This window comes from Chlamydotis macqueenii, chromosome 1 (assembly GCF_036417535.1).
Source record: "Chlamydotis macqueenii isolate bChlMac1 chromosome 1, bChlMac1.mat, whole genome shotgun sequence".
Lineage (NCBI taxonomy): Eukaryota > Metazoa > Chordata > Aves > Otidiformes > Otididae > Chlamydotis > Chlamydotis macqueenii.
Genome location: NC_141556.1, coordinates 29,166,525 through 29,190,460, shown reverse-complemented (window position 1 = coordinate 29,190,460; position 23,936 = coordinate 29,166,525). Strand labels below are relative to the sequence as shown.

Genomic DNA, 23,936 nt, shown 5'->3' with positions numbered 1-23,936 from the left:
TCCTCTTTCTTTTTTTTTTTTTTCTTTTTTTTTTTTCCCTGGGTACCTTGACTGAGAATCCAGTCAGCGGCTCGGGCCGCGCATGCTCACTGCGCCGCCTCCCTGCGCGCCGAGCCCCGTCCTCCCCTGTCGCAGCGCTACGATCTCTCCCAGTAACGCAGCGGCGGTGGCCGCCTCGCTGAGGCCGTGGCAGCCTCCTCAGTGCGGGGAAGGCAGCCTCGGCGGCGGCGGCAGTAACCTCCTCAATGCGGGGAAAGCAGCCTCCGCGGCGGCAGCAGCCTCCTCAGTGCGGGGAAGGCGGCCTCCGCGGCAGCCCTTTGCCATTTGCGGCGCATAGCCGCGCTGGATTTATTGGCGAGCCGGGGGACAAGCTAGCTGGAGGAGAAGGAGGGGGAGGAATTAGATCCCGCGCTCCTTGTTTATGCCGATGAACTCCCCTCCCGCCCCTTTCGCTTAAAAATGGGGGGGTAGGAAGCGGCCGCCGCGCCGCAGCCTGTGAGGAGAGGGGCCGGGCGCTTTCTTCAGCTGCCGCTGCTCGGGTCCTCCCGCTGGTGGCTCCTTTTCTTCCCTGCCGATTCCCACCCGGTGAATTCCTTCTTCCTTAACCCCCGAGCTCCTTAAAAACTGCCGTGGCTCGGGGAAGGGCACGTTTGCCGCGGGGCCGTTAGGACACCGCGCCTTCCCCCCCCACTCCGCCCCCTCGCAGCCAGGAAAGCGGCTCCTGGGCGTTCAGGCGCAGAACTGCCAGCGCGCCGCATGGCGACCGTGAGGAAGCCCAACGCTGGCCCGTTCCGTCCGTAGCAGGGCCGGCATTTCCCCAGGGCGCGCACAGCGGGAGCGCGGAGGGCGGCAGTCGGCGCGGAGGCGCGCCCGGGGCCGTTAACCGGCGCGAGGAGGAGGGGGGAATCGATCCCGCGCCATCCCGATGATGTCACAGCGGCCGGCGGGCAGCGGCGGCGGCGCCCTGGGGCCTGGGCCGCCGCAGGGGCTCGGCACCGGCTGCGCGCCCGCTGAGTGCCTCCGCGGGAAATCCAGGTGGAAACGTGACGGGTTCGGTTAAGCCTCGAAAGGGCCCGTCCCTCTGCCCTCCCGCCTCCGTTGTAGCTTTCGTAGAAGTTTATCCGGGAGAAGCGGGAACATACAGAAAGGCTTGCCCCAAAAGTAATTCGTTTTGACTGCAAGGCAGTTGGGGAACAGCTTATTTTGGGTCGAGATATCTGGATTCCGAGGAACTTCTTCACCGGGAGCTTCCGCTCGAGTCAGAATAAATCTTTCTGGGGGACAGATTTATGGGGTCGATTATGGGTGTCACAACTTTGAGACCGTCAGTAGACTACAGGCGTTTCTAACGGCTCTTGTCAAAGTTTGGCTTCTTTTTTTTTGGCACTTTCTAAAAGTCATCGGAATTGGTGGCCAAACCGCAAGGTTAGCTTCAGCAACAGCCTGAGCGAGCCCAAAGGTCTGCAGGCACCGGAAAATACAATTATTGTATAAATTGTATATTGTATAAAAATTGCAATAAAAGTTATTGTATAAAATAGCATGTTGTATAAAATTGCATGTTTCAAGCATGTGACTTGCTCCAGAAAAAAATTGTTCTTGAGCAGAAGCTGGGCATGGAGCTCAGATAGCACACAATTTACTCTTTTTTTTTTTTTTCTGTGAACGTAATTATGGTGACTTTGTGTTGGTGCTCATCTTTGAGGCGAGTTTCACTTTTAAAAATTGGCATTTTGGGTGGCTATTAAAATTACTACTTCAAGCTGCAGTTCTCTGTTGTTAAATATGTGTACCCAAAGTTACGTTCACAATCACTTTTAAAGTAATTCTTAATACAGAGGGACAAAGAATTGGCTGCTAAGCCAGAAAGAGCAGGCACTTTAATGATCTGTCTAATACAGTGAATAATTTTCTGAAAGCCGTGAATATTAAACATTTAAAGTACCAGAATCAGAAGCAGATTTATAATATGTGGTACGGGATGACTGTAGGATGTTCATGGGCAGGGACTGTTCTTAGACTTGATTTATGAGTTGTATTTAAGGGTAAACAATATGACATCATCATGATTGCAAAAAAGATCTGCAAATGCAGTAGTTTTTAACCTTTTCTGTCTGTGCTTTCTCTTACAAGTGTCGTGGAAGTATACTGCATTTAAGAACTTGCTTTTCTTTTATACCTGTCACAGACTGTTTAGAAGCAATCCGTGGACTTCCGAATTCATTCAGTGTGCAACCGCTGGTTCAGCATAAATCCATTTGTCATCAAAGGCGGTGGAATCTGAGAGCCAGTGCTCTAATTTTGTTCAATGAAACGGAGACACTGATACTGAAGTGAAAGTAACTAAGCTCATTTCCCATCGTAGTCAACGGTTAGAAAAAGATGCTTTAGGGAGCAGATCATCTCATTCGGAATGACAACTCTGAAATACATCGGATGGATTGCTTTCTTTTTGTTATAAGGGTTGGGCAAGTGAAACCCTTTTTACAAAGGGAGTATTCTGATGGAACATGAGATAATGCTGTGTTAAGCTGTTGTACCGGGAGCGGGTCACATCCCCCATGGAGAGAAAGCCAATCCAGGAGTCATGGGATTGGGAATCTGGGAGGTGAAGGCAAGGTGTCAACTGAAGATAGCTCCAGGAAGCATGAACCAGGAAGGGGAGGAGGAGAAGAGCCATGAAAAGACAGGTGAAGGAAGATCTGGACTCACTAGTTCTTCAGAAGAGCTGGGCTAGAGATATGAAAGGTTCAGAAAAAAAAAAACAAACTGCAGCCTTTGTTGCAAGGTGAGAGAATTAGAGGTAGCCAAGCAGAATTTCTTGGGACTTTGTTACAAGGAGGGATCCTGAACCCTGAATAAATTGCCCACTCCACAATGTAAGAGGGGCAACACTAAGGGCAACAGGAAGGAATTTCAAAAAACCCAGAGGACTTGTGTGCTATATAAGCATCTCAGAGGGAAGAAGTGAGTATTTCAGGAAGGTAAATATTTTTCCCTGCCTTTTGTTTACTTAAGTGTTTAAGTCTACTTTTCCCCAATAAAGAAGGGTAAAGAGACAGAGTGTAAGGGAAGTGTAAGCGCAGGGACATTCATGTACCCCATTGGAGCTAGCAGCAGACAGATTAGAGGTTTCCCTAGAAAATAAGAAAGCCAAGACTGTTTTCCTGGTTTTCTTATTTAGATCGAAGACGTGAACCATCTCCAGGTTTGGGCAACCTCACTGCAAAGTTATTGACAGTTATGGTACAGAGCACTTTCATTTTCTTCTGTTGGAGTTATTTAATAATCATGGCCTGGAAAGTAACTGCAGAAGTACTCGGCTTTGGTGGTGGTGACTGAGGTTACTGTATAGCAACTGTAATTTTTTTTTCAATTTAGGTACCATTTAAGAATGACCAAGTGACTGGGTCCAGTGAACTGGACTCCTTTCTGGAGAACCCTGCTTTGATGTTCTTGGTCTTTGGCATCATCTGCAGATCTGGGCAGCTCACTCCCATGAGGTGATGGTGATGCTTGGGTGCAGGTGGCCAAGGTGCCAGTTGAATGCTATTGTGAAAGAACTTTGTTGGTGTATAAGTAATGTTTTGGGTACTTGACACCTAATTTCTTTTGAGGATACATGCTTTGGAATCCTGTACCACAGTTGTGAGCCAGGTGAGAATGCTGGGTGGGTGATTCTCATTGTTTTGAGCTTTTTCCTCAGAATGGGAGAGTTTTTTGAGAAAAGTGTGACACTGAGAAATCTCATTAATGGAGCCTGAGGCAGAGATTGGGCTAGAAGAGAGGCTAGTGATGACAAGTAACTATCAGTTGAAAAGATCAGGTGAGATATTGGCCTCGCCAAGGTCAGTAACAACTCTCTCAACAATTTATGTGGAATGAGGATTTCAGCATAGGGCCAGGAGTTGTGAATAGCTGAAACGTGAAATATTCATGTCCCTATTCTTTTGGTCATTTCAGTAATTAAGTTGTTTACTGGCTGCCTTGAAATTTGTATCTATGCAATGTCTACCCAGTCTGCATAATGCAAACTCTGAAGCGCTGTAGGATTTTGTGACATTTCTACAAACCAGGAGACTCTGCGAGGTGTACCCACCTCTGTGCAGAGGCCAGCACAAGATTTATGTATTGCTTAAGAGACTGTGATAGATGCTATCAAAGTACATCCTTTTCAAAGGGCTCAAGGAATTCTTCCAAGCGAAATTTCTTGCCTGTGCAGTAGATTTGTGCAACTTTAAAATAGTATTTAAGTAGGACTTATGTAATACAGAGACCTGTGTAAGACCCCGGCACAATAGAGGATTTCACCTGCAATATATTTGGTTCCTGCGCTTTGTAAAGTATTTGCAGAGTAAAGACATTTGTTGGGAGTGTCTGGCTCCAGGGTTGGCTGTCAGCACAGGCATAATTTTCACCCCACACTGAAAATCTCTCTCGTGGTCTCCCTCAGTGATGCATGTTTTCACCTATAACAAAATTGCATTCATGTCACTATAACAATTCCTGCTAATAATAATTACAAATATTTTTTGTAATTAATCTTTAGCCATATCCTCAGATATTTTATAAATATTTATCAGAAACATTTAATTAGGTGTTTAAAAATGTTTCGTAAGTGTCCTTTGAAACTTGATTTTTCTTATAAGTTGATCTATGTTGCAAGTTTACGCAGGGATAAATGAAGGTGTAAGGGCAAATACACATAAGCTTATCTGCTGAGCATCTGAAAAAGGCTTCATCCTGCAGAGGAAAACCTCAGCTCTCTGTGACTCTAATGGGAGTGAGGCACCCGTATGCTTCTGAAAATCCAGTTAGATAAATACCTGTGTCGTCAAGCATCTAAATACCTTTTACCAGTTTGTTCATTAGGACTTCATTTGAAAGACTGGGCACCTCTTCTGCATCTAGATTTCATAGATACACTGTTAAATCAGTGTTGCAGTTATTTTTTTGTGCCGTTTAAGTAGTGTGGACATGTAATTACTTGACTTCACTTGCATTTCAGGTAGTGAGAAATGCAAATGAACAGTAGCCATGAATAATTATCAATGTTAAATTGCACTGCTAATTACTTGTGCCTACAAAAAGATAAGCTACATTTTTAAATTGCTGGACTTCACAAATGACCTTTATATATATGATTTAGTGAGAGAAAGAGAGCAAAGAGAGACTTAGGGAGGCAAAGAAAGGTTCATATGTTGTCTTTGTTGTTTGTGCACTGTATGTATGTTGTCCTGTACTGAAGAATTACCAAATTGCTGCTTTTCATAGCCAAGGTGGAGTGATAATATGTAACTTAAAAAAGACAGAGCCAGTCACATGCACACTGATGCAGATCAATGATTGAGCTCCACAGGAGGAAAAAAAAAGAAACGTCATAATATCTGCAGAAGTAGTTCCAAGAAGATACGTTTGTTAGATAATATTTTTAAATGGTTGAGGATATTTCTCTAATATTGTGTCCTAGTTTCGCCAGGGAGTTAATTTTCCTCTCAATAGCCCATGTATTTTGGATATCGTATGTGAACAATGTTGATAAACACACTGATGATATGAGTTGTTGCTAATGAGACCAAGGACACTGTCCGGTTTTCCAGGTCTCACTAATGTGCAGATGCAGGAAGCTGGGAGGGATACAGCCAGAATAACTGACCCAAACTGGCCACAGAGAGTATTCCATGCCATAAACATCATGCTCAGTATGTAAGTGGGGGTTGCCCATCGTCCTCTCTGGCATCCCTTACTGTCTCCCTCTCACTCCTTCGCTTGCTGTTTGGTTTCGTTTCCGTGATCGCTGCTAGGAAAGGGCTGTATCAGTCACTGGGACATTGGGTGGTGAGAAAACATACATTGTTAATTTTGTGTATTTTAGTATCCTTATATTCTGTTATTATTGTAATTTTCCTTTACTATTCTAGTAAACTGTCTTCATCTCAACCCACGAGTTTTCCTTTCTTCCCAATTCTTTCCTCCATCCCGCTGGGGAGGGGAAGAGTGAGTGAGAAACTGTGTGGTGACTAGGGCTAAACTACCACATATTGCTATCTTGGGACTTTCATAAATTGTATATATAATAATGTAATACTCAAAATTTAATCTTTGAGTAATTGGTTTAGCTCAAGTTTTGGTTGTTTTGCTTTTTTTTTTTTTAACTAACAGAAACTATCTCATTTGTCTGTATAACAAATCTTTTAATGTGAATAATTCTGAACTTGCAGTCTTGTTAGTGGGAAGTATTGAAATTCTCATCCCATTTACACTTTTTAGTTAATGTGGGCAGCACCGTAGAGATGCCTCAGAAACAGTTTCTACAGTGAGGTCTTGAGCTGCTGGCCTCGAAAGGACATTTGCTGTTATTCCCTGCACTCCTAGGAAGAGAAAGAACCTCTTGTCAGAATATCAAGAGAATGTGGACCAAGGTTACTGAAGTTCCTGCTCTGTCCAGTCTCTCCGCTCTTTTCCTATGCCAGAAAATCTGTCGGTGTTTTGGTAACTGGATGTAGAACAGGAGGAGAAAGACTTTCTTCTTTCTACATTACAAAAAATAAAATACCATTCCTTACGAGTCTTGTAGATGGGATTTGTTGAAGCATGTGCAGAGGCACTGGGAATAGTCTTACAGAAGTAGTGATTCATTTATTTAATGTATTTTCATCTGCAGTTTAATTAATCCAATTAATTGTACATATTTTACTATAAGCTACATTACAATATGTCTTTCAACTACTGTAAATACATTCCTTTCACTGATTTGTTTTTCTGTGCATGACATACGGTAATGTGAATACATCATAGTGGTACGATTCAGCAACCAAAATAATTGAAAGGAACAATGCTGAGCGCAGTTAGGAATTAATGACTAAATCACCTTAGGTGAAAGGCGTGATTTCTGCATGAGGCTTCTCAAACCAGTACTATGAAAATGATCTGGTGAAAAACAGGTAGAGAAGCGGAACTGGGAGCACTGACCCAGGAACATGCTAATGACTTTCTGACTCGGATGCGTGGCTAAGCAGTCTTGGCCTCCTCACTGACTGTTGTTCTCATATCTGGCCTTCTGACACTCTGCCAGCCACGTTCAGGTAGAAGTGGAGCATCCCCACGCAAGAGAAGATTTCCTGCCAGTGCAAGCCAGCACTTCAGGACCACTAACATAGAAAGCTGTGTTAATTTACTCCAGTGGGGGAATCTGTTACTGTGATTTTAGAAGTGTCCTCTGTTAGCTTTAGAAACCGATGATGAACAAAAGCTTGTAGATTTTATTTTTTAAACAAACGAAATGCTTGATTTGTGTTGTTTGTGCACCTCACCCCTTCTCAGATGTTTTATGTCCTTTTGTCTATGCTATTTTAACACTTGAATTTTCAATAAAATGCTTTCTCAGAGGCTATATAGTGCTCCTGGTTTAGCTTACTAAATGGGAGTTCAGGACTTGAAATCAGCTAACCACTGCTGAAGCACACAGCAGCTCTGCAGTGTCATGGTCATTAACAGTGCCAATCACAGAACTGAAGAACGCTTTTTTCCTAGCGCCATTACAGATGCCAGTGGAATACTGTGGAGCAAAGTGAATGGGGTTAGTGACATTGCAGAACAAAACGCTTGCCTTGAAAGAGCAACCCGAAAATGCCTGAGAGACAGTGGAAGGATGACTTCTTCCAGCTGAGGTGCGTCCAGCATTTCTATGCACCTGATATTGAGTGTAGACAGTCTCATGTCTGAGATGCACATAACTGTACCAGTTACATAAACCTACTCTACCCCAAGTTCTTCCGTAGTTTTCCAGCACATACAGATATTCATGGAATGCTGCTCTGGCTGTCTGAGGGGACTGCCAGGCCAGTAGGCTGGCAGGTATTGCTCCCATCTCTTTTTGCGCTGTAGACTCACTGGAGGTTATTAGGAGGTGGTTGGGGCCTAATGAAAGGAGTGATTATGGTTCATTATTTTTCATATACTTTCTGTCATGAAGCTATGTAATGACTAAGTAAATTTATGCATGTTTCCTCCCCTTCACTGTCTTTTAAATCTGGAGGCTGATTTTAGTGAAGTCAGGTACACGAGCAGAGAGGTCTCAGAGGCAGGTGAGGTTCCTATAAATTTTGTGAATGTATGTGTTGGCTGCTTGTCCTTGAGTTTACCTTTTTCCCTTGCTGTTCTTTCTGGCTGGCCACCACTCCTTAGGGACCCTAGTCCATACTTGAGGCTTCAGCATGCAGCAATTCATCTGCTGGTCAAAACTGGCCGTGGCCTGGAGTCTTAATCTCTTCCCAGTTGAACTCTTTGTGACCAGGCTTGGCTGTGCTTGGCTGTGCAGCTGACCTGGACACAGGACATGTCACCGTGGTTCCTGTATCCAGAGGCAGAATGGCAAGTAGCAGGCATAGCGCTGTGTTGGACCCAAAGACCATGCTGATTCTGTGACAGCCTATGCACATCCTGTTCATCGGTTCAGTATCAAATGGATCAACAGTCACACAACCAAGCTCCTCCTTGCTTTTCTTGCAGTTACTGCTCTGTTTCTTCCAGTGGTCACAGAACTATTCGCATGGCTGTTATTAGCGTGTAGGGATATCTGTCAAATCAATCACTTTTGCAGAGCTGAGATATAGAAATACTTCCATTTTCTGCCATCTTTGAGGTTAGGTTAGAGGTGACCCATGAATGGACAGTATGTTGTAGGATTAGAGAGGCTATTTGGCAATAGCATTTTCTATTTCTAGCAATATACTGAGAGGGGGATTTAAAAATAATAGGATAAAACGGGATAACTGTCACTGCCAGCTTTCAGAGAACTTTTAGGCTGTGCTGAGGGACAAAAATTAACAATGTTAGAAATATTTATTTTTGCTGAAGTGACCGGCTCACATCTAGACATTAGAGTTTCTACTAATTTATTCAAATTTTAATTTAAGATAATACAGTACTGTACAGTATAGTGACTCCAGACTGATTTAAAGCTCTGCAAGAAAATATAAATTTATTTTTAAAAAAGTGTACTCTTGAATTATAATTGCTTTGAATGCTTAAGGTAGAGACAATGGATAGTCAAGTCTGTAATATCAGATATGGAGAGTGAACACTGGCTTTGCAAGCAGCCAGCATGAATATATGTTCCACTAGTGAGCTTCAGGTTTTATGATCTAGAAAGTGGAAATACTCCTGTGTCAACTCAGCTGTTACCTGTTCACTGCAACTAATTTGATATCTAGAACCTAATGCCATGGTCCCATTTTGTCAGTTTGTTGGATATTAAGTATGAAATGTTCTCATTTGTATGTAGAACAAGGAGAGGCAATTTTAAGTTTCATACTTGCGAGAATGCAGAGAACAGTCTATCTCTGGATAAAGGTAGGTCATCTGCTAAGAAACACGACAGTTTGAATTCTGCAGATACTATCAGAACAGCACTGTGATGGCACAGTAGGAGGAACTGCATGAATGCAGCTCTATGGTGCAACCGTAAACAGAAATTTATTACTGCATTGCCTATTTCATGGAGGAATGAAAGAGTGAATGTTTTATTGAAATGTCAGCTACAAAACTAGTCAAGCCTCATGTTAACAAATGGCAATATCTTTTGCTTATTTGGACTAGTACTTGCATGTACTTAGGCAAATTAGGCATACCATTTGAGTATGGTATTTAAAGAAAAGGGTGAAAAATTGAGCAGGAACAGGATGTTGCACTGTGCTAGATAAGACACTCAGCTGGCAGGAGAAAGACATGGGCGCTGGTCTCTGTTACCTAGATTGTGTAGTGCTGGTTTTGCTTTGTTTTCTGATTGACTACCTAATGTCCGGCCATGGAGCTGGGACCAAGACCTAAATTTTGCCATAAGAGGCAGGTATCCTAAACAGTGGACATGGGAGTCAGTCTCTCTTGTCCACCCTGCGCCCCACCACCATTGCTCTTGCATTTTTACACATAGATGGTCTGGGATAAACAGGAGAATATGCTTTCCCGGATTGTATCTCCTGGTACTCCAGGAAACTTTAATTGGAGGTGGGAAACTGGCCTTGAATTCCAGATCTTTTGTTTCATATGATGCAACTACTAGGTGGTTATGGAGAAGATGGGCTTCCTGCAGCGTTTCTGCATTCACTGGGCTCAGCACTGCTGCTGGGGTGCCTTGCCTGAACACACCAGTCAGATCAGACTCTTCGAGGGAGATTGCGGGGGGCGAGACATTTAGGTTATGCTCTGTCTCACATCTGGATCACAGAGATTCTGTGCTGCATGCTTTTGGGCAGTTCTGTATGTGAATGGAAAGCTTGCGACCTCAGATCCAAACTGTAAATGCCAATGGAAAAATGAGCACTGATAAGCCTTGCTGTTGCTGCAGTGAGGATTTCTGTGTCCCTTTTTGGAGGGTTTATGTCCTAAATTCTGTTCAATTAATGTTTTAGATATTTAAATCACCTCTTAAGCTCTTCCAGTTTGTCACGATGTAATTTTATTAAACCTCAGTGAACTTATTCGCTCTCCATTATTAAAATAAAATGTGGAAATAAGAGAGCTAAATACTAGTAATCTGATTTTCCTAATCTGGGATATGTATCTGGACACAAAATCACTTTTGATGAGTGAACACACCGGATCCTCACAGTACAGGACCAGCAGTAGCCAAGTAGAAGGTACCTGTTGTGTAATTCTGTGCTGCATTGTAAATTTGGTATTAATGTAATGCTTCAAAAGCTAACAGAACATTTAGTTGATATACTGTATCTCTCTATTATGTATAATATCTCCTTATAAATATGCATGTATAACAAAACTGTGGCAATTTGAGGAATTTATGTAAAACTTATGAATTCTCTTTGATATCATGGGTCCTCAAGATATATCAGTTTCAACCTGCATGCTCTATATTGAAAAGACAGCAGTTTTTCTTTCTTTTTTTCCTAACCTTTTCAATGTATTGCATTTTCAGAGGACATTGCCATAAGGCCAACCATGGAACGTTATGAAATGCAGCCAACCTGAAATCAAATGGAAGACCTTCAGATAAAAAGAGCTGGCAATTGCTCAGGATGATTTATTTACCTGAGTGGGTTAGTTATACAAACACGGCTTACATCTTCAGAAAACTTGGTGAAGCTGAAAGAGAAGTAAAAGTTAAAAAGGGGAGGGTAACTTAACGGCCATTCTGGAGTAAGACAGAAGAAACCAGAAGAAAAAAACTTGCTGCAGAAATGGAAGAAGTTGCCATCATAGGCAGCCAGAGGCAATTGAGAACTTAGAATCAGTGGAATTGCAAGGCTAGATTTAAATGCACTTTCCACCAATTTAGGCAAACCTAGTTAGATAACGAGTGGAGCTGAAATAACCTTTGGTAGATACAGTGGGAAGCTGGAGAGAGCTGAAGTTATAGTCTTAATTACAAAACTTTCAGATTTCTGCTTCACTTGGCAGTCTTGGAATACAATTATGAACCTACTTCAACCAAAACTCTTTTAAGGTGAGGTAGCATTTCAATCCTTAAACTCTTCAACCTTTACTTAAAAATCTGCTAAGCTGGGGATACGGATATTCAAATATGGCTCCTAATGAACAGATACAGTAAGATATCTTTCAAAACAGAAAATAATGCTACATGGTTCTTTTTGATGAAAAAAGCTACATGTTAAATCATGCGTGGAGGTTTCTGAAATTGAAAAATGTAAGAAAGAGGACAAATAACTAGTAGTGCTAAGAATAGGTTGAGATTTTAACATTGGACTTCCAAGTGCTAAAATGAAGAAAGAGATACAAGTCTAGTAGACTTTGACTCAGCATTGTAGTTTAAGGCTTAGGTATGCTAAAATGTGAAAAAACCCCTGCGTTGTATAGCAGTTTTAAGACAGGATTTCTGAAGTGTCTCTGCTAGGGGATGGTGAAAGATCTGTTCTGGTCTGTTCAGTGCGAGCATCCTGGAAGGAATTTTTTGAACCAGTGTAGTTTATGGGCTTTTATTATTTCTGTGATAAGAGCAGAGAAACTTACGTACATATAAAACTCTTTACAAATGTCTCAGTTCTGTGTAACCACATAGAAGCACCACATTTCTCAGTCTTGGTAATAAGATCAGAAATAGTTACTGTAAGCAGGTGACAGGTGTCAACTGGTTCAAAAATAAAAAACACAATCTTTCACTCATAAAGTTTACTTCCTTAGCATTTATTTCTTGAGAAACCAGAGTGCAGCTGTAGCAGCAGGAAAATAGAAAAGTGGTTTTTTCAACCCCAGATAACAAAAAAAAAAACCCCAGAGCCCAGTCCTGTTAAGAGGACATGGAATTCTTACTGAGCAATTGGCTCAGCTTTTACCACATGAAAGAGAATGTATTTAAGGCATGTCTGTCAGTGCCTCTTCACCCTATTTCTAAGACATTTGCTTCCCAAGGCCTGTATTTTGCGCTAAGTCAGGCAATTTTCCTTGTCTGGAGTTAAGACAGTTGGCATTATGATATATTAAGGCAACAGTCTGACAACTATGTACAGCCAATTTCGGATTATTTTGGTAGTGTGCGTAAAGTGATCACACACTCTACATTTGCTATTGGAAGGTCAGTATTTCATTGGAAGTAAAAGGGATTTTAGTTCTTAATTCTTATTAAGTCTATTGGGAGTTAGGCAAAGGAACCTCTGGCAAAACTCATGAAAGTTTCCATCTACAGCTATAATAATTTCCTTGCTGGCCTTTCTGAAATTAAGAGCATGTAATCATTTTTACTGGGATTTCATTGTTAGCTTCTGGATAGGAAAATTTACAAAGTGCTTCTCATTTAATACAGAGAACCTCACGCAGAGTAGGTGAAGGGATTTCTTGAGGAACAGTTTGACATAGACACAAACCAGATTGGTTTTATTACTGAAATTACAAGAACAAGGCAGGAAGGTAAGCTGATGCACATCAGACATGTACAGGACATATACATTAGAAGTGTGAGAAGTGGCACTTTATATTAGTATGATGTCCTTGAGAGTGGGCTGTCTTGTGGCTTTCCCTTTGCCTTGGTAGAGAATTCTTGGTTGGGGGAAGAAACAATGGAGTCTTAAGTTGAGTATATAAGTTCTGAAGTGTATTTGTGGAGTAAGACTGCAGAGAATATTTTTTTCTAATATTTATTAAGATGTAGGTCAAATAATTTACTGTAGCAGGCTGAGAGAAAAAAAAAGACAGGATCTATTTTAAGAACCAATTTAGATTTTCTCATAAATGGAAATCAAGAATAATTCTACTGCATTACACAGAAGTGTAAGGGCTGGTGCAAGGTCAGAATGAAGCCTCTTGTGATTTCTGTTCAAAATGAATTTAAATCAGGATGACTCCACTGATTTCAGCAACTTCAGGCTGTTTTTTAACCAGATGAAAATTTGGCATTCAGTTAGCACTGTAAATAATTCAGCTAATATTTTCCTAAGGAAAGAGATGGGGATGGAGCGTAGTTGGCTGCAGTTCCCCATGAGCACCATCTGGTGCAAAGTGCACTACTGGTCAAATGACAGGGACCCCTCCATCCTATCGACGTAGCTACTGCAACCAAACCTGTATTTTGTCTTTAACCTTGTCCTAAACTCCGACTGATGCCAATGGGAACTCCATGTGCCACACAGTCTTTTATTCAGACTGTCAAATCTTAATATTTTCAAAACGTTGACTTGGGCAGGAACTGAGATAATTTGCATGTGGGGCTTTGCACTGAAGCACTTGAATTCCATTTGGAGTACAGTACTATCCCCATAAACCCCTCTCTAAAAATCCCACTCAGGAAAGAGGATTACTGTACATATGCTATATTTGCTCCCTTTTTTCCATAACCTTTTAATGCCTCAGGGATTGAGTTTCACTAGACGCAGTGGGAGAATCCTGGTACATCTGGTTTCCCTGTGGTCTTACATGACGACTGAGCAGCCTCACAGCTTTTGCAGTCAGGTTCCCTATGGGCTCACACTGTGATTAGATTTGTTCACCACAAATATATCCTTGTTTGCCATAAAGATACGAGTGAATTGAGCTGCTGTTTATGCATCCCATTTACAAGTAGGATTTCATAGAATCATACAGTAAATTAGGTTGGAAAGGACCTCTGGAGGTCACCTCATACGTTTCCTGGCTCGGTCTCTTCCCAAAGATGTTTTGTTTTTTTTCCCCTTTTGTGGATAGACAATTTAGAAATGCCCTTTCAGCTGACAGAGTGACCTCTGCTTTCCTGCTTCTCTCAAAGGCAAGCACTCACACCAGCCCACGCCCACGAATTTTAAAATACTATATACAGGATTTTAAAAAATAAAGTGTAACATACAATACTAATTTTTGAAATGTGAAATCTAGCATGGAAGAAGGTTAAAGATGTATAAGCCACACAGCTATTCCTGAATATCTAAGCAAATACCTGATCCCTTGTCTGGCTTTTGTCACAGCAAGAGATGGCTCTGTGGAGCGAGAGGGTAGCAGTGGCCTGGGCATGCATTTGGCACGTGGGGACACCCAGCTGCCTGTCACTTCCCAGGAAGGATCTGAGGTTATCCGCAGCCCTTGCATCTGGACGGCCTGCTGCCATCATCCTGGGATGGGAGATGGTCATGGCAAGGTTGTATGGGACTCAAAAGACACAGTTTGGTCACCCGTTTAGGACAGCTTGATTTAATTTTAGGACAATAAAATATTTTTAACTGACTTCACTGAGATTTTCACCGGGGCCATAATTATTACTTGATAACACTGACTTGTTCTTAGAAAAGCACTTTTTGGCTATTTTTAATGTGTAATAGTTTCTGGGATTTATGTTTTCTTTCTGCAAATATAACAGAATGAAAAACATGGCTGTGTAACATTTATTGCTGAATACTGGTTTCTTATTGGCAACTGCTCCAGATATACGATCAACATCTTTAATTTTTATGAAGAGACAGAAAGTGAGTTAGGTAAGGCCTGTTGTGATATTGCTTTTTATGAAAAAGGACTTTTTTTTTTTTTTTGAGTAGATATAAACTACACTTTATAGACTCTACAGATGATATGTTCTCTCCAAATCTCAGATAGACTTTTGGAAGCTGACTACAAATGGGCTTTCTGAAAAGATCAAACTTTAAAAAGGCCTAATTTTTCCTTGCTATTCATGCAAACACTGAACTAGATACGTGCTTTCAAGGAAAAATGAGTCAACATGGCTTCTGCTAATCCTCCAGATCAAAGTTTAATACTGCTACCATGAACATGTTAGGTTAAAGTCTGAGAAATAAGTGCAGGTATGGACCATGTAATTTTCATAGTTGTCTGAATTCAGAAAAAGGTTGGCAGAAAATGTCCTCGAACAGTTCTAGAATTAATTAAAGACATTCTGCTTTCACAGGTAATTCATGAAATGGAAAGTGAAACATATTTTGATAGAAGTGACAATTTCCTTCACTTTAGTTGTGCCAGGATTAAAACTGGTCCTGTTTTAGGACTGCTGCTTTTCTGTGAGAGGGTAGGGAAGGGACATGCTGTTGTTTTATTTATTATTTGCAATATTTATATATTGCGCACATTGCAACGCGTTGTAAAGAACTCCACAAACAGAGGGACAGAAGATAGACCCTTTTCCAATAGGTTTTATGGAACTATGTTGCTCTGCAGCATTTTGACTCCATTCAGGAAGAGAAGGTAATTTTCACCCTTTTATTCCTGCAAAGTGGAAAGTACCAATATGAAGAGGTGCAGAAGAATTTTGGTGCCTCGAATGAATGGCAACTGGGAAAGCTGCTTGTTTTGTTGGTTCCAGTTAAAATTTCCAAGACAAAGACTAGTGAGGACGACTGCAGCCAGTCTAATGTAATCTAATGTATTAAAAACTTGTCCCTTAAAAGTGATGAAGATTGATTTCAGCAGGAGTTAAGTGTCTTGTCTCCTGTGCATCTTTAGACACATCAAACCTCGCCTGATATGTTTTGCTGCATTTGGTTCTGAATCTGGTGAACAACCCACACTTTCTGTTGAATTTGGTTCACTTATTGACAATTTGTTCAAGCATAAACTGGGAGGACAACCGGATCCAAGCCCTCTTTTCCACCACTCCTAACAATCTCTTGTAATTACATGAACTTGAGTCTGCCAAACCTTTCATCGGGTGTAAAAATGAACATAAAGGTTACTTTTGTAGTATAATAGGTTGAACATTTACCATGGTAACAGACCTATTACAGTTCATCCATTTTGTCATGTTTTACCTTATAAATGGTGAATTCAACTCCCTACTCCCTTCTCACAAAGCTTATGTAGACAGCTTTGTGCAATGAGGAACCAGAGCTTCAAGACTGTGTCTAGGGCAGTACATGGAGTCTCTGGACTAATCCAGGGACAACTCCTATGACAGGGGCACTGTGGCTGAGAAAAACACGCTCCAGAAATCTCAGTGAGCATCCTGGAGGTAACCACCTACTTCCTGCAACGCCACTGCAAGTTGCTGACTCTCCTTCCATTTGTCCCACTCATCAAAGGATACGATAGGGATGCAAACATTAATGTTAAGCGTATAAGGGTTCTCAGATGGAAGATGCCATACAATCCCCAAGCCTCATTATAGTAATAAAGCAGCATCACTAGCAGCAGCAGAATTTATCTAAGTGGGGAAAAGGGTTCATGGCAGTGGTTTATCAGTTTTAATACACCCAGAGAGGCAAGTGCATTAGTAAATGCGTGAAGTGTTTGTATTCCAGTCCCAGGTACTGCTGTACCCAGCAGAATGGTAGCGCCAAGCTGGTGTGCAGCACTTGACGGTATGCCATGAGGAGCGAAGGACTTCTGTCCATTCACACAGGGACAGTACGCTGACAGGATGGCTGGTTTTGAGCTACGCTATTGTTAAAGCAGATGAAAATCATAGCAGTCATAAGCCACTCATTCCTGACTTGCAGCTTTCTTGCACTACTTAGAGAGTAGGTTGTGTTTGTTAAGAGGTGGGCATTGTCAGGCTGTTTTTGCTTTTCTTAAGACAGTCACTAATGGTATTAGTTTAGTGCACAAAGTGAACTGCTTTGTGCGCTACCTGAACTCCTAAAAGAGCTAGAATCCTCTTTTCATAAAATGCTGGGATAAAACAAGCTCTTTTGAAGTCTAATATATATATATATATATATAATTCAAATAACTATAAAGCACCAGAACATAATTTTTCTTTGGAAAAAAATGTCCTTTATATCCTTGGGTCTCCAGCTAGAAAACTGCCATAAATGGCTTTTCTAGTTTAAAGGCAACTACATAATAGTAATGTTAAAAATTCATAGTCAAAAAGAAAAACAAATGTTTCAAGTTTCCCTTGTAGCAGAAAAGGAGCTTCTTTGTAACTGCAAGCTGCCAGTTTCAAAGTAAGAGCATCAGCCCCCTTGAAGTGCTCTACGTAACTGATATTGAAACGAGATAATTTTTACACATACAAGTAACAGGACCAAGAGAAGTACGCTCACTGTATGAAAGTTCAACTGAAAACATACCTTAACGCCACATTAGTTTGTGAAGTCACCTAACGTAAGCAAAAGTATATAAGAAAATAATATTTAATATAAGGAATTTAATTAGTTTCGGTCATTTCTGCCATTTTCCTTTTCATAAGAACTGCTTCATCAAACTGATGGCAAATCATACATGAAAGTTTATTAAGACAGAAAGAAAACAGAGGTATCTGATTTTACACTCAAGTCATTGACAAATGCAAGTCTTTAACAATAAAGCTTCTGTCAGAACCCAGGAAACAACGTTGTTACACTATGCAAACACCTTTCAGTGAAGTACGTACAGCTTTGGGCAAAGAACACAGTTCCTCATATCTCTATCGCCTGACACTAATTACTCCGCAAAAATTTTGTTCTCCTGAAGTGAAACTGTTGCACAATTCTGTGAAACTATTGCCAGAATTTTTTTCCAAAGTGAAGATAAAGGAGTCTGAAAAGTTGCTTGTGATAAAATTTATTCTATTGAAAAAGCAATATTTAATATTCTACTGAACAATTGGCAAAATTCTCTAATTTTGGGACATATAAAGTGAATTGAGTGGCAACTTTGGGGTGGTTGGGTTTTTTTTAAGGGTAATGGTTTAGCCAAGCCAGAATATGGAAGTTCACACTTGATGTGTGCTTGCATCTGTCCAGTTGAATAATCACATACAGGATCATCTACTGCTGCTAGGCAGCTTTCAAAGGTGACACTACTGTCTGAAGCTCCTCTGAGGACTGTAACATTTATTTGTACATAGCAGTTGTGCGCCATGTCCCTTTCTGACTTTCGGAAGCCACAAAAAGGGTCCATGAACAGCTAGCTTGCAAGACTTGCATTTCATCAGAGCAACTTTGTGACTGTTCTTAATCCTGTAACTGGAGAGCAGAAACCAACATTCTTGTGGCTTGCTGGGTTGAGTCCTGCAGTTTCAACTCCATGCAATTTTGGAAGCTTTCATTTTACCTTTCTCCCTCTATCAACCATGATCGAGCCACATAAATTGCAAGACTGAAATAACCAGGGCTTCTGTCTTCTCAGAGGTTGGAGAGAGAAGTCAAACCAGCCAGAAATAGCATATAAAATACAGAAATCTTAAGATGTGGAGAATATGATCTGCCCACCCAATTACTTACATAAGACTTGCCTGACACCTCTTCTAGCCATTGCTTTGTGCTGTACTGAACAGAGACGCTTACAGAGGAAGGGGAGGAATACTATCAAAATATATAGCTCTGCATCACATGTAACCTTTTTCCCCAGTTCTGAAAGATAAAAGTCAAGGTTTCTCGCAAGAGTGGGAGTGTCCACAGCACAAGTTCAGGAGGAAATTCTGTGAACTGTGGAGAGCTGACCTTCCCATGCTCCTTATTCTACTGCTGTTACAGATTGTGCTCCTTGTCTCAAGCGGACAGCTAGAACACCCTAACAAGCCAGAGGGACTTACGGTAGACATTCTCATCTGTGCCATTTCACCTTTGGTACTTAAAGAAAGAAACAGGTCCTGGATATGCTACTGTGTAGAGTCTTTCAACGATATACCATACAATCTGACTGAGCGTAAATAGAATAAGACTATCTACATCTCCCATTTTGCATCAGGATTTTTTTACTTTGGTTTTGGTCCTGATCTTCCGTGGAACTCTTATCCATCAATTAGGTAAGAAGTTTACCTACATAGCTAACAACATGTTTGTCATGAGGAAGACACTGAAGAACAATGGACCAGTTGACTAAACACGGGATTTTAACAAAATGTGTTGTCTCCATAGTGCAAAAGAAACATGCGCACAACTGTCTTGTTATAATTCTAAGAGCCCCCTAATGCAGAAATACTACACATAATGCCTCATTAAAATAGGTAAGTCTTCAGTTCTGGGGAAAAAAAAAAAAAAAACAACAAATGAAATAAGCCTTAAAACTGGTGTGTCTAAAGGAAAGCTGAGTACAAAAAGTAAACAAGAGACAACAAAACATACCCCTCATTTGATTAACATAGCTTTACATGTACTTTTCTGTGAAATACACATTAAAGAAAAATAGTCATCCCATTCTTAAGTGTATCTACTTGGTAACAAGAACACAGGCTACAGGAGAGGCAGATTCTAAAATAAAAATACATACAAAAAAAACTTTTCCATGTTTTCTTAGTTCTCCAGAGTCTCATCCCTGTGACACCAGAAGTAAGCTGTTAGCTGTTAATTGTCATTACAAAGAATGTGAGCACATGCACATAGCCTATCTAGTTAGGAGTGCTTCAAAGCTCTGTCATCCCGACCTGAAGATTAACAGCTGCTTCCTCCTGGATTAACCCCTTAAACCAAAATTGTGGAACTCGTTGATGGTCTCCCTCACATGTTACATTTATAAACACTGTGAACCACTCTATGGTTTTCCTTCCCCACTCAAAAAGCTCTTACCCTTCTCTAGGCAATATTTACTCACAAGCAATATAAAGTCATCTTACTGTCATGAGGACAAACCCTACAAATCCTTTTTACTGTGTACAGTCCTGATTCTGATGCATTGCACAGTAAGAGGGGTTTGCAGAATTATCTACTACACGGTTTTTGAAAGTTATCCAGAACTGAAGTTTAGTTTTACACCCCAAATCTCAACCCCAAGCTGCATTTGGAAGTTCACTTCATCTGAGTATCTTCTTGAAATCATTGCTGCCCATTTCTTTTCCTTGCGTACAAGCCAAGGCAGGCACAGAATCCGACGACACTGAGAGCGAGGCCTAGTAGGAAGGCGATGGTATCTCCTGTGTCCAGGGCTTCAGCTACTGGCAGCACCAGCAGCAACGAAATGAGGATCAGGAAAAGTTTTGAGGTGTTCTCGGCAGAAGGCATGCTGCCGAACAGCAGACCCCAAGGGGAAGTTAAACGAGGAAAGTGTTTGGAAAACAGGTTCTTCAGCAGTATCTACAAGGAAAACAAAAGGAACGTGACAGGATTTCCCTTCCTTCTCCCCTGGAATTGCCTTTCCAAATGCCAACCGATGGGACCAGTGTATTACAAATATCTGTGTGGGACTCAGGAAACGGTGTGCGTGCACCAGGGACCCGCGCCTGCAGAGAAGGGGCAGCCGGGGCTCCGTGAGGACGGGCAGACAGGGCTGCACACCGGCGAGGAGGGGAGTTTAACCGCCGGCCTCTCCCCGGCCACTCGCCTACTGCGGGACAAGTACTCTTCCCCTTCCCTCCAACTTGGGAAGGGCGCACGCCGGCACCAACCCGCACCGACCGCTCCGCTGTGGTTTTTTTTTTTGTCAACTCCCTCGCATCACCGCTGCCGGGGCACACACGACCAAACACCGCGCCGAGACACCCGGCCGAGGCCGCCTGGGCCACCCGGAAAAAGCGGCCTTTCCGCCAGCCCGCCCGGCGGCGGCCACTGACGCGGCTGGCCCGCACCCCGGCAGGCCGCAGCCCTCGCCTCCCCCGCAGCCGGCGCGAAGCGGCGCCCGTCCCGTCCCACGGCCGGCGGGTGGGCTAGCTGCGGGCCGGCCACTCCCCGGGGCAGCCCCCCCGCGCAGGGCCTGCCCGCACGGCGCCCCTTAGTCACCTCCTGCCGCCAGCTCCGGGCCGGGGAGGGAGGGGGGTCCCCGCTCCACGCCCAGGGGCCCTCAGCTGCTGGGGACGCCGGCCCGCGCTGCCTCCTCGCCGCGCTCCCGCCGCCCGGCAGCGGCCATGACAGGAAGGGGCGGTGGTGCGGCCGGGGGCGGGGGTGACCCGGCCGGGCCGCCTCCCTCTCCCGGCGCACCCTGCCGCTCAACCGCCCTCGCCCCGGCGCCCGGTGTGGGCGGCTGGGGGCAGCAGCCAGGCCTCTGCGGAGGCCGGCGGGTCAGCCTGGGCCCCGGGGGGTGAGGCCGCCTGCGGGCGGGCAGAGCGCCGGGGCGGTGGGGTCGGACGCCGCCGGGGACCCCCCGTACCCCCGGGCCGTCCCCGAGCCCCGGGGGTCGGGGACGTCCGGCTCTTCCCGAGAACGACCTCCAGCCAGAAGCGGGGTGATTGCCTTGCGGGGTTGTGGTGAACCTCGGCCTAAGGAGCAAAGAGCAGAAGCAACATGCACGCACAGTGGCTTTGTTGAAGCAAAATTATAAAAATGTACCGACTCGGGCTGGGTGTCTGCTTTTTCCTCTAAAAATGATCAAAGAGCAAAAGTTGCCTTCCGTTTGACTACAGGCAGTGCCTGCTTCATTCCAGGTGTAGGTTCTCGTGCAACAGTGATGCTAAGTACCAATCAGTGCCATCATAGAATAGTTAGGGTTGGAAGGGACTTTCAAAGGTCATCTAGTCCAACCCCCCTGCAAGGAGCAGGGACATCTTCGAGTAGGTCAGGTTGCTCAGAGCCTCATCCAGCCTGGCCCTGAATGTTTCCAGGGATCATAACCAATTCCTACTCTGAGCGTTAAAGCAGTTTTATAGAGTGGAGAGCAGCATGGTACCTTGTAAGAGAAAAAAACAAGACAGAGAAGTGTTATCACCTGATTACCCGAGATGACCTTCAAAACCTGAGTCAAACTTGTCCTGATTTTTGACTTATTTCTGCTTTGGGCAAAGCTGCTTGTAACAATACTGTGTTACACTGTTCTGTTACACGGAATAGGGTTAAGTCTTTCTTGTAAATGCCGCAGCGGGATACTAGCTAGTTCCTAGTCAGAGCTCAGTCTTTATTTTTCAGTGGAAAATATGTGTGCTTAAATTTGGATAAATAAACCTGTAAGCAATTATTACAGATTCAAAGTACCTGAGTCTTTGGAATGCTTACAGAAATAACCAGAAGAAACTGTGCTAGTCTAATGGCAAAATTAACCGAGAATTTGTAATCCATGACTTCAAACATTAATTCATGATAACCCATATTCTCATGATGTTTCCCTGGATGTGTGCAAGAAAACAGCTTTTGTAAACATTTTTCTTTACAGAAACAATTTCTGATAAGCTGCTTAAAAAGCAGTGGAAACCCAAATGGATTGTTCAACATAGATGTCACTTTGCCTCTGGTTTGTATAATTTCACTCTAATTGCCCTTGAGCAACCATTCTTTGTGCTTATAGTAACTTTGTAAGTCCAAGGTGGGCTGTTACTATTGTGCTGATCATCATTCCTTTATTACTGCCCATCTTTTCTTCATCTCTCTGGATCCAGCAGCTGTCAATTGTCTTAGACGATAAACTTCCAGGGGTAAGGAACAGTCCTTTTGCTCTCTCTTTATACCAAGTAGCATGAAAGCATCTTCTTTATAAGCAGCAGTGCCTAGACTCTCTGATAATACAAATAATAAGAAATATCATTATAACTGATTAGCATCCCTTTTATTAATGAAACACCTATTTTGCAGGTTTTCTGATCAGTGATACTCAATGCCTCATATTCAGTTCTGAAGGCATTTTCTCAAGAAGCTGATGCCAGATAAACTCAGCGGAGAAAAATCCTGAAATTTCTGAAAAAATTGTCGTGGCGTGGAGGAGAGTAATGCTACAATGCCTGGCCCGTTCCTTGATGACTCACAGAAAAATCATAATCCCTATGGAACCTGAAGAGTGGCAATTTGAAGTGCAGGAGGTAGGTGTCATTTCAATCACTGCTGTCATCTCAGAGAGTGGCCCTTGGGGTCCTGACCCTCTCAGTTCCTTGCTTGGCCTATTTACTGCATCCTGCACAGCTGACAGGTAAATGTTACAATGTCAAAAATGTTTAAATCATCTGTGTAAACTTCAGTGCTGTATTTGCTGTCGCCAGCACTTACCAACTAAAATTTTCAATAGTTGTCATTTAGTCCCACAAAACAGATGCGAGGGGGTTGAACAATGAATTTCAAGTCTGTCTTTTATAACTAGAAATGTCAGTACCAAAGAGCTATGGCATCTTTGGACTTGCGTATTTTGAAGGTGAGGAATGTAAAATCCAAGGGGAAGACTGGACTTGACATACTCATCTTACTATCTCTCCACTCTCCTCAACAACTGTAATAATTTACAGGCAGTTGAAACGACATGGAGAAGTACGGTAGCGATGTGGAAAATATTGATTATCAGATAAATAATTTACTAGTAATATGATGGAAGTGCCATTGCGAGCTAGAAAGTAGTGCCATTTGGGGGCTATTTCTTTGGCTTGTTTGCTCTTTCAATGCCATTGCATTTTGTAGCTTTGGCTTCAGAAACAGTGCTGCTTTGAAAAAAAGCCAACAAAATCTAAACAGTGAAGCAGGCTCTAGCGATTTTTGTGCTGTCTGAATAGCAGAGAAATGTGTATTCAGCTTCAAGCTCTGCCATCAACTTCCTGCATCACCTCAGGCAAATCTTCCTTTTGACCTATTGCTGCTTTGATTGCTTTGCTCAAGCTATTATGTAACTAATATTCAGAGGAAAGACAGAGAATTCCCAGAGCTGACAAGCTAGAGCTTTGTAAATTTTGAGCACAAGGCTAAGGAGGTATACATGAGACTGGAAATTGAAAATAAAGTGTACTT

The 23,936-nt window shown here is 42.6% G+C and overlaps 1 protein-coding gene across 1 annotated transcript; it reads right to left on the bottom strand.

Annotated features, from left to right (window-relative positions):
* Positions 1 to 17,599: 17,599 nt before the first annotated feature.
* SMIM30 (small integral membrane protein 30) lies at positions 17,600 to 21,149 on the bottom strand. Its single transcript, XM_086740004.1, has 2 exons — positions 21,024 to 21,149; positions 17,600 to 20,381 (listed from the first exon to the last, which is right to left on the bottom strand). Exon 2 carries the CDS (start codon positions 20,307 to 20,309, stop codon positions 20,124 to 20,126), a length of 186 nt encoding a protein of 61 aa, XP_086596130.1. The 5' UTR covers positions 20,310 to 20,381; positions 21,024 to 21,149; the 3' UTR covers positions 17,600 to 20,123.
* Between the last annotated feature and the right edge of the window lie 2,787 nt (positions 21,150 to 23,936).

Coding starts and splice junctions, on each gene's coding strand:
- SMIM30 (XM_086740004.1), bottom strand. CDS start 20,309: ATGCCTTCTGCCGAGAACACCTCAAAACTTTTCCTGATCCTCATTTCG.